This window comes from Martes martes (assembly GCF_963455335.1).
Source record: "Martes martes genome assembly, chromosome: 7".
Classification (NCBI taxonomy): Eukaryota; Metazoa; Chordata; class Mammalia; order Carnivora; family Mustelidae; genus Martes; species Martes martes.
The window spans coordinates 62,533,085-62,545,779 of record NC_137894.1 but is presented as its reverse complement, the minus strand read 5'-3'; the positions used below and the strand labels follow the sequence as shown (position 1 = coordinate 62,545,779).

General features: G+C 48.9%; 3 protein-coding genes across 3 annotated transcripts; 1 reads left to right on the top strand and 2 right to left on the bottom strand.

The window, feature by feature from the left end:
* Positions 1–472: 472 nt before the first annotated feature.
* HYPK (huntingtin interacting protein K) lies at positions 473–3,540 on the bottom strand. Its single transcript, XM_080807712.1, has 4 exons — positions 1,604–3,540; positions 1,209–1,264; positions 798–849; positions 473–649 (listed from the first exon to the last, which is right to left on the bottom strand). Exons 1-4 carry the CDS (start codon positions 1,763–1,765, stop codon positions 554–556), a joined length of 366 nt encoding a protein of 121 aa, XP_080663838.1. The 5' UTR covers positions 1,766–3,540; the 3' UTR covers positions 473–553.
* On the top strand, positions 2,085–7,001 carry SERINC4 (serine incorporator 4; the record flags this gene model as incomplete). Its single annotated transcript, XM_080809714.1, has 13 exons — positions 2,085–2,566; positions 2,697–2,722; positions 2,938–3,155; positions 3,334–3,512; positions 3,971–4,050; positions 4,183–4,276; positions 4,533–4,744; positions 4,927–5,022; positions 5,119–5,245; positions 5,647–5,719; positions 6,144–6,192; positions 6,340–6,493; positions 6,679–7,001. 13 exons carry the CDS (start codon positions 2,085–2,087, stop codon positions 6,875–6,877), a joined length of 1,989 nt encoding a protein of 662 aa, XP_080665840.1. The 3' UTR covers positions 6,878–7,001.
* Positions 7,002–7,852: 851 nt separating this feature from the next.
* Positions 7,853–11,201, bottom strand: SERF2 (small EDRK-rich factor 2). The gene is made up of 3 exons (XM_080807713.1): positions 9,545–11,201; positions 8,819–8,927; positions 7,853–8,194 (listed from the first exon to the last, which is right to left on the bottom strand). Exons 1-3 carry the CDS (start codon positions 9,549–9,551, stop codon positions 8,131–8,133), a joined length of 180 nt encoding a protein of 59 aa, XP_080663839.1. The 5' UTR covers positions 9,552–11,201; the 3' UTR covers positions 7,853–8,130.
* Between the last annotated feature and the right edge of the window lie 1,494 nt (positions 11,202–12,695).

The window sequence follows — 12,695 nt, the reverse complement described above, 5'->3', positions numbered from 1 at the left end:
TGTCCACTGTGAGGCAGGTATTAGGCCAAGCTTTTCACATTCACCAACTCTTCAGTTCTTAACCTATCAGGTATATATCATTTTACAGTTGGGGAAACAAGTTCAGCCAAGACCCACCCCCACTGTGTGCTCTTAAAAATATTTTTTTTTCAAAAGTGGCTTATGAACAAGATTGGTGGTATATAAACCACCCTAGAGACCCATGCCATGGGCTTCAGCAACCTTGCTGAGATTCCAAATATACCCTGAATACCACTGAAGGCTAGTCAGATGAATGACCCTGACCTGCTTCCCAGCATCTGCATGTGAACATGAGGTCATGAGGTACCATTCTAGACTGATCCTTCACATGATTTCATTAAGGCCTGGGGGGTGGGGGGTGGAGGGGAGTTGCTTAAATTCAGTTATATTCCAACATGTAAGTTTCCCACAATAAAATACAGTATAATATACAATAACACTCGATCCAAGATAACTGCAAAAAAAGAGAAAAAAAAGGCTACATCTTTATTGAAATAAAATAATCCAGTGAGTGGGTCTGAGTAGGCACAAATCAGTTGGTCAGGGCAATAAGAGCCTCTACCACGTTGCCCATGTGTTCCCTTAAGCTCCGTTCTGCGGCTGCTCTTGAGATCTCCATCTCTGTCATCTGCAGGAAAAGGATCGACGATGTTACCTAAGTTTCTTCTGGGGCATTAAAATGCCACCAAGACTTGCTGACTTGACTTGTTTCAGTAAACAACCCCAATTAAGCAATGTAAGCTCTGCCCATAGGCTAGGTAGGCATTACTACTCACTATCAGCTCCAGATCTTCCTTCTTAATGGTGACTTTGGCCAGTTCCTTCTCCCTGCAAATATTCATGTACATTAGTCCTCATTCTCTACCTCCACCATTAATTCTTTCTCATCTGTGCCTTACAAATAAATGTCTCCCAACGAACACTGCTGAGTGAAAATACAAAATGACTCTCACGCCCTCACCTAACATCCCCATCCCCTCCCCTCTTTAGTCTTTACAGCAGGCAGCAGGTGCTGTAAAGCCTTTCCTTCCACCAACAAGAAAGTAAGGTTGTAAACTTCATACATGTAGAAATCGGTGACAGAGTTGAAGAACGGCACAAGGTACAAAGACTTAACGATGGCTTTTATTTTCTTATGGGGGAAAGTGAGGAACTGGTAGGGCTGGCTGTGCCTACGGCAGACTTACCGCTCCTGTTTGGCTTTCTGCTCCCGGGACCGTCTATCTCCAATCACGGACATGGCCTATGAGAAAAACAGATCTCCTTACCGCTCTGCCACCCACAATTCCCAATAATCTAAAAAAGTGTAAGAAGCGGGCGGCGGGTTGTGTGTGTCTATTCACATGACGAGTGTATCAGGAACCAAGGCCTAGGTTTAACTCAATTCTGTGCACCTAAGGGCCACTTTAAACACAATCTCCATCAAGCTCCCTTTCGCAAGCGGCGGGCTCCAGTGACGGTTTCCCTCCTGCCTCCTCTCGCCAACCGGACGGGAAGCCCGTCCTAGAGCCGGGATTCCAGTTACAACCTGAGAGGCCCCTCAGCTCTCAGCCCGCCCTGACACGCTCACGGCCAACCTCACCGTCTCCAGATTGGAACTCTGGATCTCCTTCTCCTCCGCGTAGTCGGTGACTCTCTCCAGGTCCGCTGCACCGCTGTCATGCTTCCGTGGCTTCTCGGGAGGCCGCTCCGGGCCGCTGGTTTCAGTCTCCAACTCCAGTTCCACATCGCCCTCGGTAGCCATATCGATCCCACCGTGCCGCTGCACAGGCCCCGCCCCACCCACGAAGACTTCCGGTAGCTTCCCCGAAACTTCCGCCGGGAGAGGATGAGGCGGGGCTGACCTCGGGCCACACCTTCACTAATGTTCCGGATTCTGGAAACTTCAGCCAGGAAAGCGGGTAGCCTCTCAGACTTTTGGAGGTTCTAGTGTTGTTTTCTGCAAGGCCCTCTCCCACAGCTAACCATTCCAGACCTTCCCATCCGACATCCTTCTCACCTAGATCCTACCCACTCCATCCCAACCCTCCTCCCCTGCCCCCAATTCCGTTCAACCAGGAAGGATGACGTCTAAACCTAAACCAATTAGGAATGCTAATCCACTAGAGGCCAGATTTGCAAACTGCTCCCTAATCTGGAGAGAACAGCCTGTGTGGCCCAAAGGCCCTAGAGAGAGAATAGCTTTACATCGACATTTGCATTCACCACATCCTGGAGGTCGGTGTTCTTTTCCTGATGTCCGTCCCTGTTCTTCTTCAGAGTGGGTGACCACCCCCAGCACTGTGGCAGCCCATGGCGGAGGACAAAAGAAAGCTGCTACTTTCTCATCTACCTTCCATCTGATAGACCTAGGTCTAAACCCTGGGACAAGGATGGTGGGTGCAAAGGCTGTCACAGGCCCCAGCACCTCCCTCTGCCTGGCACAACGCACTGAAGTCAGCAGTATTATGGTGAATCCTCCCTTCTATCAGGTGAGAGTATACTTGGGCAGAGGGCTTGAAAGGTCCCCTGATCAAGAACTATCTGAAAAAAATGGAAGGGAATGGTAGCTGAAGCTGGGGAGGAAAACCCACAGGAGCGAATAAAAATGATAGGCCTTCCTTTCACCTTGGAAGCCTTTCCGTTTCTTTGCCCCTGAGATTACCCATCATTAAACTTCTCCTCCCACTTCCCAGTACCAGATCTGAAGGTCTACAGAAAGGTGAGAGGCCAGGTGTGACTTAGGCTTTTAGGAAGGTCTGCTCAAGCCTGCATCAGCTCTTATGATGAAAGCTCTACTTGATGTCAGTGGAAGGCAATCCTAAATAGCTTGGAACCAGATTCTGAGAATTCCTGAGTAAAAGGAGAGAAGAAAAGGGAAAGGGAAATTTTGGAATTCAGCCTCATGGGTTAATCTAATGCATACATTAATGTAAGCTTTTCCTCAGCAAATCTCCATCTTGCTGCTCAACCCCCAGGTGTCCTGCTGTGGGTCTGTTCCCTGTACCTGCTGCTGCCATTCTAGGTGCCCCCATGTCACAGAATCTACTTGTAGCCGCCTGTTCTACATCCTCCTCCATCTGGGGTCCTCAGCAGTCTGCTGCCTCCTGCTGTCAAAGACAGTAGTGGAAAGGGTCTGGGGGAAGGAACATGGGGTAAGTGAGAGGGTTCGGGTTGCCAACAGGAGACAGGAGAAAAAGGAGAAAAAGAAACTCTCAGACAAAAGATTCAGATTGGGGGGTAAGGGACAAGTGAATGGATATACCCATGAGAAGCAGGTACCTCTCTATACATGATTCGCCCTGCCATTTCTCACATGCACTCTCCCTCCAGATCCAGATGCCCTCAGGGTTGTGTGCCCATCTGTTTGGCCACCCTCATTGCCCAGTGCTCAGTGGCTCTGGAGCTGTGTACCGAGTATGTGCAGGAACTGCCACCTTCCACCTGCTGCAGGCTGTGCTACTAGTCCAGCTCCATTCCCCCACCAGCCTGAGGGCACAGCTCCATAACAGGTTTGTGTATATACACTTTGGGTGGGGTAAGGATGGGGAGGGAAGTAAGCATAAGCTGAGTAAAGGAAATTCCAAGATGAAATAAGTGTGTAAAAACTCCAAAAACTTTAAGTTCCTGCTTCCGCCATACTTACTGTGTGACCATGAGCCCCACATACTTACCCTCCTTGAACATCTAATTTTTAAAATGAAGATAACTGTGGGGTTATTATATGCAAACCCTTTGTCAACTGTGAAACATTGTCCAGATGTTATTACGTGGTATCTGAGAAAATTTGGAATAGGCTAGGATGGGCCTGTTTCCAGCCCCTCTCACGTGGGACTGGTTCCTCCTTTCCTGTATATAGTTGTCTCTTCTCTCCCCTTTCCTATAGTTTTGCTTTCTCCTTTGCCTTCCTCCATAGGCACTATTCACTCTCCTTTGCCTTTTCTTGAGTCTTGTTTTGTCTCCTGACCAGCTTCTGGCTCCTCAAACTGCTGTTCCTGCTAGGTCTCTGTGCTGTTGCCTTCTGCATCCCTGATGAGCATCTCTTCCCAGGTACCTTCCATCTCATATCCTAATCAGCAGGCATAAGCTAATAGAGGTTCTAAGAAAAAGTGAGGATAGGAAAAAAAACAGGAGTAATGACATGGTCAGCTACATTTTCCCACTGGTGCCGCCTACTTGCAGCCTGGCATTACATTGGCATCTGTGGAGGCTTCACATTCATCCTGCTGCAGTTGGTGCTTATCACAGCCTTTGCCCATTCCTGGAACAAAAACTGGTAAGGTGCACCTAACCCTAAAGGCTCTTCCTGGGAAGGTTGTCTGACCTGGGAAGGTTGTCCAACCCAGTGTGGTTGAACAAAAGGCATGACAGGTCAATGGTCCCTAACTTCCCACTAAGCAGTACCAAAAAGCTCAGAAACATGACTCTGGGCTAGGTGGGATGGGTAGTAACACCAGTGTTCTGGGAGAGGGGGAATAGTAATGGGCAAGAAGAGTTGGAGCCCCAAGCCACTGTCCACCTCCTACCCTTAGGCAGACTGGTGCAGCCCAAGACTGCTGCTGGTTCTTGGCGGTACTGCTGGCCACCCTGGGATTCTACAGCATGACAGGTGTGGCAGCTGCGCTCCTGTTCCGCCACTACACACACCCAGCTGGCTGCCTGCTCAACAAGATGCTGCTTAGTCTGCACCTTTGTTTCTGTGGCCTCCTCTCCTTCCTCTCCATCGCTCCCTGCATCCGCCTCAGTGGGTACATGCCTTGCAACATTCCAAATCTGGAAGGCCTTTAGTATAGAAAAATTCATTAGCTTCCCTAATTTTAGTCAATTGCCTGCTTCCTCCTATGGGTGGGGAGAAGTATAGATAGGGGTATGAGTGGAAGAAACTTCTGCTCTGTAGACAAAAGCAATGATCTCCATTCTCCCCAGGGCAACCCCGTTCTGGCCTTCTACAAGCTTCTATCATCAGCTGCTATATCATGTACCTGACTTTCTCTGCACTGTCCAGCCGTCCTCCAGAGAGTGGTAAGGACCAGACCTGGACTCCCCAGGTTAAAACTTTTGTTCCTGCCAAATACTTAGCTCTTTGTTCTTACCACCTTTCTTGTTTCCCCTTCTCAGTATTCCTTGAAGGACAAAATCACACTCTGTGCCTCCCTGGCCTAAGTAAAATGGAATCGCAAACACCAGATACTTCTCTGGCAGTGCTAAGTGCTGGCATCATGTATATTTGTGTCCTTTTTGCTTGGTGCGTAAAGGTATCAAGGGGAGAGGTGTGAGAGAAGGGAGAATATCCAGGACAGAGAAGGATGGTCAGGAGACTGTCTGGGACCATGGTTTATTTGAACTTCAGAGCAAGACAAGAGTGAGGAAGTTCCCCATAAACAGAAATAATTTCTAAAAATAGCACTTGTCAGATGATCTGTATTAGATGAAGGGGGCAGGGAGAATGACTTGAGAATTAAAAATATGTACAAAGGTTTTAGGGCCCTCACATGATGAGATTTATAAATATTTGGGGGAAACAGGCTCTGGAAATATAATACCCTCCTGAGAATTACCAATATGGACCAGCTAGCAGTACATGCTCTCAGGCAACCCTCCTGCTATTTGACTGGACCTGCTTGAGAACTGTCTCTTCTTTCTCAGCAATGAGGCTTCCTACCTGGCTGAGGTATTTGGGCCCTTGTGGATTGTCAAGGTTTACAGCTATGAGTTCCAGGTGAGGATGGAGAGCTCAACAGCCCCAATGCCCTTCCCCCCTCACACACAGACAAAGACACACACACATCCTACCAACCTCTACCCAGAATGCTCAGATTCTAGCTGCTGTTACCTTTATTAAGTACCCACAATGTGCTAAGCACTGTGCTACTTTACATTCATCATCTCATTTAATTTAATCCTCACAACAACCCTGTGAGGTAGGTATTTGCTCCATTTTACAAATGGAGAAGTTGAGGCACAAAAGGTTAAACATCTTACCAAAGTTTTCATAGCCAGTTATATGCTGGAGCTAGAATTTGAACCCAGGCGTGCCTCCACTTTTTACGCCAGACTAATCTTTTCAAAGCGGAATTTCCTATATTAATACCCTCACATTCTTTAAAAAGTCATTCCAAAACATACTGCCTTTTGTTTTACAGAAGCCCTCACTCTGTTTCTGCTGCCCTGAAACAGTGAAACCAAAGGAAGGTGAGTGTCATTAAGAATGTCCCTAAAAAAGTGTAGATTTCTGCAGAGTGCCAAAGAGCCCTGGAGCGCCTTCACAAAAGAAAACTGGGGGAGGAGGGAAGAAGTGTTTCAGCCACACTGCTGCTAGCAGTCCTTCCCTCTCTCCAGGCCAGAGGGGTGGGGCTGTCAGGCCAGCTGACCAAGAGACCTCTCCAGCTCCTCCAGCACAAGTCCAGCATCTCTCCTACAGCTATTCTGCCTTCCATTTTCTCTTCTTCCTTGCATCACTCTATGTCATGGTTACCCTTACCAACTGGTTCAGGTAGGATGGAAGTGGGCCTGGGATATATATACTCCTGAAAACCTGTTTTAGGAAGAGCAATTTAAGGCCAGTCCTAAGGGTTCTCAGGAGACACATGGGTCCACCATTATCTTTGGTGGGGAGGTAGGACAGGTGTGAAAGCTAAGGTCCTATGTATTCTCTAACCAGAGACTTTGGTTCCACAGCTATGAGGGAGCAGAACTGGAAAAGACCTTCACCAAGGGTAGCTGGGCTACCTTCTGGGTCAAGGTTGCCTCATGCTGGGCCTGTGTACTCCTCTATCTTGGGCTGTTATTGGTACCACTCCGTTGGTCCCCCACCCAGGACTCCCAGCCACCTCCTACATTCAGGGGACCCAGCCTTCGCATAAGTACTGCAAGGTAACAAATATTCAGTCTAGGTACTGTTAACTGGGGTTCCCTTAAGGTCATACTCCCTGTCTTGACTCAGGAACTGCCCAGCCCAGCACATACCTCAAGGACACAATGGGCAGTTATCTCCCCTTGAAGTCAGTACTATTTTTGAACAGGAGATAGTGGCCATACATACTCTAATGCCATGGGCAGAGTGCCTCAATCACTGGAGCTAGTGTTACATCTTTACCCCAGCTCAAGAACCTAACTCCCAAGTCAGCAGCTCAGGAACCACTGCTGATCCCAGCAGACAGTGCGACACTAGCCCTTTCCTGGCTCTCAGAGTGGAGATGCGGGCAGGGAAAGACCAACAGGGACTGAAGACTTACTTGGCTCTGCCCTTGGAGATAAAAAGAAAAACAAGCAGTTCAGCCCTGGGCACAGGGAGATAAGCAGCCCAGAACAAACCAGGACACCGAAAGAAAGGAACAGAGACCACCCTAGGTTTTATCCTGATCTTGAGGTCAAAGGAAGTGGGAAGACAAAAACCACCCTCATTCCATGAAGAATGACAGAACAGAAGAGAATGTGAACACTAGAGAGCAGCTGACCGTGGGAAGTCAGTGAGCAGCAGGATTTGGGGGCCAACTTTCAAGCAAAGTTTCAGGCGAGCAAAATGAGGAAGAATGAGAAAGAGGGGCATAAACTTGGGTCTTGAAGCCTTCCTTCTTAGACCCTCAACTCCATCCTTGGGATGGTGTTCAAGGTCTGGGTGGGGGACAAAAATCACAGAAAAGAAGTTCCTAAAGTTCTTAGAGGATTCCTCTACCACATACTTGGAGTACTTGTCTGTTTGTTGTAGTAAAATAAAGAATTTCCTCTGTGATGTTTCACTTAGTCTATATATCTACAACCTTTTAGAATCTAAAGTTCTCTCCCCTTTTGGTGGGAAAGGGCAGCCATTCCTCCATCCCCATCCCCCCAAATCCCCAGTCAAACCAGGCGCTCAAGAAATTACAAAGCTACTTTTAATACTTTGGGGTGAGCCCCACAGGAATAAAAAACACTGGGAAGGGGTAACCCCCTCACCCCCAGGCATGGCCCAGGGGGAGAGAGGCTACCTGAGGGGAAGGAAGCACAAAAGGGACCCGCTGCAGACTCAGGGCAAAGGGAATGCCATCGGTGCTGGGACCTGTGAGCACTACAGGAGAAAACGCGAGCGTGGTGGGACTGGCTCCAGGCACACAGGCGAAGGGCAAGAGGGTTGGACACGAAGCCACAAAGCTACTTGGGTTCCTCCTTCTTCTCGTTTGCCTTTTTCTGCTTCTGCTGCATGATCTCCGAGTCCCTGGGGGTAGAGATGATGGGGCACTGGGAGGTACCAGAGGGCAAAAAGGACAAGATGCAGGGGGATGAAGGGCACAAAGGATAAGATGGAAGTGGATGGGACAAAATTCAGCGTGTGCCTGCTGTATTCCCACCCTAGGAGAACAAGAGGAAGAGAGCTGAGGCTTAAAAGGCAATCAGTCTCTATCTGGCTGTTGCCTAAGGGGTCAGAAGTCTGGCCACACAGGCCCAAGGCTATTCTTTGCTGAGTACCACACCCAGCAACACCACTGAGAAGGTTAGGAGAAGGGAGGAGAAACTGAACACCAAAGAGGGCCGTGAGTACCGTGCTGTCATAACCACTACTCCATTTGAAATGTGAAGCTCCCTGCCCTTGCCCTTAAGGTCAGACTCGGGGGCACTCAGAAATCAACCGAGGACAGGCACCCGCCCCAGTCCCTTCCTGTGAGGCTGTGAGCTAACAATTTAGAGGGTGGGGAGGAAATAAAACCCTAGAGGAAGCAATGCACTCTGCCCCTCACTAGTCCAGACGTAAACCCTGAGGTAGCTCTCTTTCCTGGTACAACCCTCGGTCTAGCCCAGGTCTCACCCCTCCCCTCCCTTCCCTTCCCCTCCCTGGGGCTACCTCTGCTTGCGGGCGGCAGCAGAAAGCCCGTCATCTCGGCGCTTTCCCTTAACCGAGTCGCTCTGCTTTTTCATATTCTTCTGGCGGGCGAGCTCGCGCTGGTTACCGCCTAAAGAAAGAAGGTAAAAGGTGAGGCGCGGGGGGCCTTAATGGCCACACACAGGCGACCCTCCTCCCTCACCCGGACACCAGCAGGGTCCAGCGCTTATTCCTCGGTCCCGACACCGGCCCATTTTGGGGCCTAGGCTACTGAGTGGGGCAGGAGGATGGGGGGCGCTGGTGGCAAGCTGCCACGGGGCAGGTCAAACTGGGAGGTGGAAGAAGAACGGTTCCGAGGAGCCCGCTAAAGGCGTGTTTCGAGTTTCGGGGCGGCACGGGGGTCCAGACTGGTGGTGATGTGTGGACAGTTTGGGTCTCTGTGGGGGATGGGCCGCGATCTGGAGTAGGGGGCTCTGGGCCTATCACAGGAGCGCGGGGCTTCTCGCCACGGCGCGGAAGGTCGCGGAGGGCCTTTGCTTGACTGGAGCGGGAGAAGGGGGAGGGGGTTCTCAAGAAGTGGCGGTGGGCAAAAGGCCGATTTCCGGCGCCGAGTGTGAGGGTCTCAAAAAGCGCTTCCAGAGAAAGGCCTTGCTGGGGAAGCCAGGAGGCGGTCAAGGCCAAGATTCGGCAGTCGTGTTTAGGGTGGACGGGGAGAAAGGGGTAAGAAGAGAGGGTCTCGGTGCTCACGGGTCATGGCGACGGCAGCGGCTCCGGCCTGCCTCCGTTGCGTCCCCTCGTTCTGTCCGACGTTGCAGGCCCCGCCCCCTTCTCCAAGCGTAACGAAGTCGTCCTTTCCTCCCCGCCCCTTTGAGCCCGGGCTCAGTCTCTCATTGGACAGAAAGAAACACGTGGGGCTGCGAGCCACGCTTCAGCCCGGGCGGATATGGGGCGGAGGTTCGCAGGCCGAGCGCGCTGCGTGGGGCGGGGCTTCCTGAGCTAGGCGTTGGGTCGGGCGGGGAGAAAGTAGGCCGGGTCACGTGGGCAGGGTGGGGGTGGAGGGGTGCGGCTGGCGATGTGGCATTCCCGCGGGCTCGAGCACGTGACTTGGCAGAGTGACCTCATGCGGGGACCGTTTGGGACGCCGACAAACTCGCCCAAGGGGAACGGTAGGGGATGGAGGGCGGGGTTTTGGGGGTCCGTAATGGTTTAGTCTTTTCTGTATTATCAGGACTCTGGTACTTCTGTACTTGGCCCTGTTACTCACGATTTATCCCCCAGTAACCACCTATGTAGACACGAGTTGTTCACCTATAAGGTAAAGTCAGGTACAAACGTAACTTTCAGAAACCCCCTTCCAACTACATTGTACCCTCACCGCAAACCCCTCCCATAGAAACTAGCAGCCACATCCCGTGTGTCCTAAAACTTTAGTCCAGTTCGTTTCCCACAGAAATATTGAATGGGAAGATGGCAATAATTTGGAAATTTTGGAGAACCCGAAAATCACAGACTATGGAGTTGGATTAGAGACTAAGAGACTGGGAAATGCACATACTGTGAACATTTCTCCCTCTGGACGTTTCCCCAGTATACTACTGGCTTGTGAGAGAATAGGGCAGGAAGCCTGGGCGTTAAACTCATTCTCCTCCCCAGCTCCACTATCTGTCTACAATCCTCCCCACCAGTCCTGAGGAATTCATTGGATAAAGGAGAAATGCTTAGGAAATATCACAGGAAAGGACTTTTTGTAAATTTTATTATGTGATTCTCTCCAGTTGGTGCTCATAGCAAAACCGAGCTGAGTCTGGAACTTCAGACAAGCTTCCCCCTCGACAGAGACCTGATGGGAAGGCAATGAACCTCAGTGCCATCCTCACAGTTTTTGCCAAGCCAAAGTATCACTTGAACTACTATTACTTAAAATGTACCAAACTTATGGGACGCCTGGGTGGCTCAGTTGGTTAAGCGGCTGCCTTCAGCTCAGGTCATGATCCCAGCGTCCTGGGATGGAGTCCCACATCCGGCTCCTTGCTTGGCAGGGAGCCTGCTTCTCCCTCTGCTGCCACTCTGCCTGCCTGTGCACTATCTCTCTCTCTCTGACAAATAAATAAATAAAACCTTTAAAAAAAAAAAAAGTACCAAACTTAAATAAAAGTTATAAATCAAACTTCATAATCCCTTAGTAAATTTAAAATTGGTATCACCTGACCACAAACAGAAAGTAACTTTGAAAGTCAAAAGTCAATACAATGAAAATGAAATATATTATCAAATTCTACCAAAATAATATCATTGTCAAATATGCTGAGCCTGGGGCCTGCCCTCTCTTTCTTAAAAAGATAAATTAACAAGTTTTAGAGGGGTAATATGGCATATGTCTTTGAAACTAAAACTTTCTCTTGATACAGATTAACAATAATTTTTATATTTTCAGTGTTACTTAATGCTATGTCTCTATACTACCTAAAATTACTTCTCATACCACAAGTGCCATATGTCCCACCCTTTGGTACATACTAAATGTACTACATTGGTGGCATACATAACTTTGTACAAATCCTGACTCTGCTACATACTGGATTTTATTTTAGACCCTTATTTCCTCCATGTTTCAATTCCTTTATATGAAAAATGGGAATAATCTCTACCCCTTAGCATTGTGGAAGAGATTAATACAGATATTAAAGGGTTGGCCCATAATAGGCATTCAGTTAATGTCTCCTCCATCTCCCTTCTGCCAAGTCCTAAAACTTCCTTTTCTTTCTCTAAATTCCTCTAAACCTCCTGAGCCAATATCTGAAATGGCCTCCAATGATCCTTCCCTCCTGGTATTTATATCCTTGTGAAGTCCTTGCCACACTGAATCAAGGTTGGTCTGCAACCAATAGAATATGTCAGAAGTAATGATATGTCACTTTTTTTTTTTTTTAAGTATTTTATTTCAGAGAGCAAGAGAGAGAGCATGAGCTGGGAGAGGAGCAGAGGGAGAGGGAGAAGCAGGCTCTCCACTGAGCAGGGAGCCTGATATGAGACTCCAGGATCATGACCTGAGCCAAAGGCAGACATTTAACTGACTGAGCCACCTAGGTACCCCTGATACGTCACTTCTGATGCTAAATCATAAAAGACATTGTGGTTTCCGCTTTCCTCTCTCTCTTGGATCACTGGCTCTGGGGGAAGCCAGCTGCCATTTCATGAAAGGCCCATATGGTAAAGAACTGAATCTGTGGCCAATAGCCAAGGGGAAGGGAAAATACCTCCATTTAAACTCATCACAAAATTGAGAGGAAATAAATTACAGAGATGAGGCTCTGAAACAGAGAAGGATGTAAGGCAAAATTTAAGGACCCCAGACACAAAGTCAGAAAGTGAGGAAACTGCCTTGAAGGGTGGGGACATCACCTGCAGACCTGCAGCAGCAGTTTGATCACAACTCTTCAGCAGAATTTGGGCTGTCTAGTCTAGCAGTCTAAGGTTCCCAATGAAGCCAAGCCACTTGGGTCCCTTTGCATGTAAAGAGACTACAGAACCAGCCCCATGAAGAAAACGGAGCCACATTGTAAGTGAAATAGTATAGGATGAGGAAGCAAGTTCTCTTTGGCACCTGCTACCTGCTTATCAACTCCAGCATTTCAGGGGGGTGAGAGAGTAGAACAGCCTTATAACCAGTCTCCTCTTATCAACTCACCCCACCTTACCTCCATGATTAAGAGTCTGTTTCCAATCCTGTCAGAACATGGACTGGTTGCCACACCCCTCGGTGTAATTTTCCCAGGAGTTGCCCAAAAAATTCACTCATTCTTTCAACACGTACTGTGTTGTGCACCAACTATGTGCCAACTATTGTTTAGACATTAGGTATACAGTGACAAAAAAAAGCAAAAAATAAAACCATATA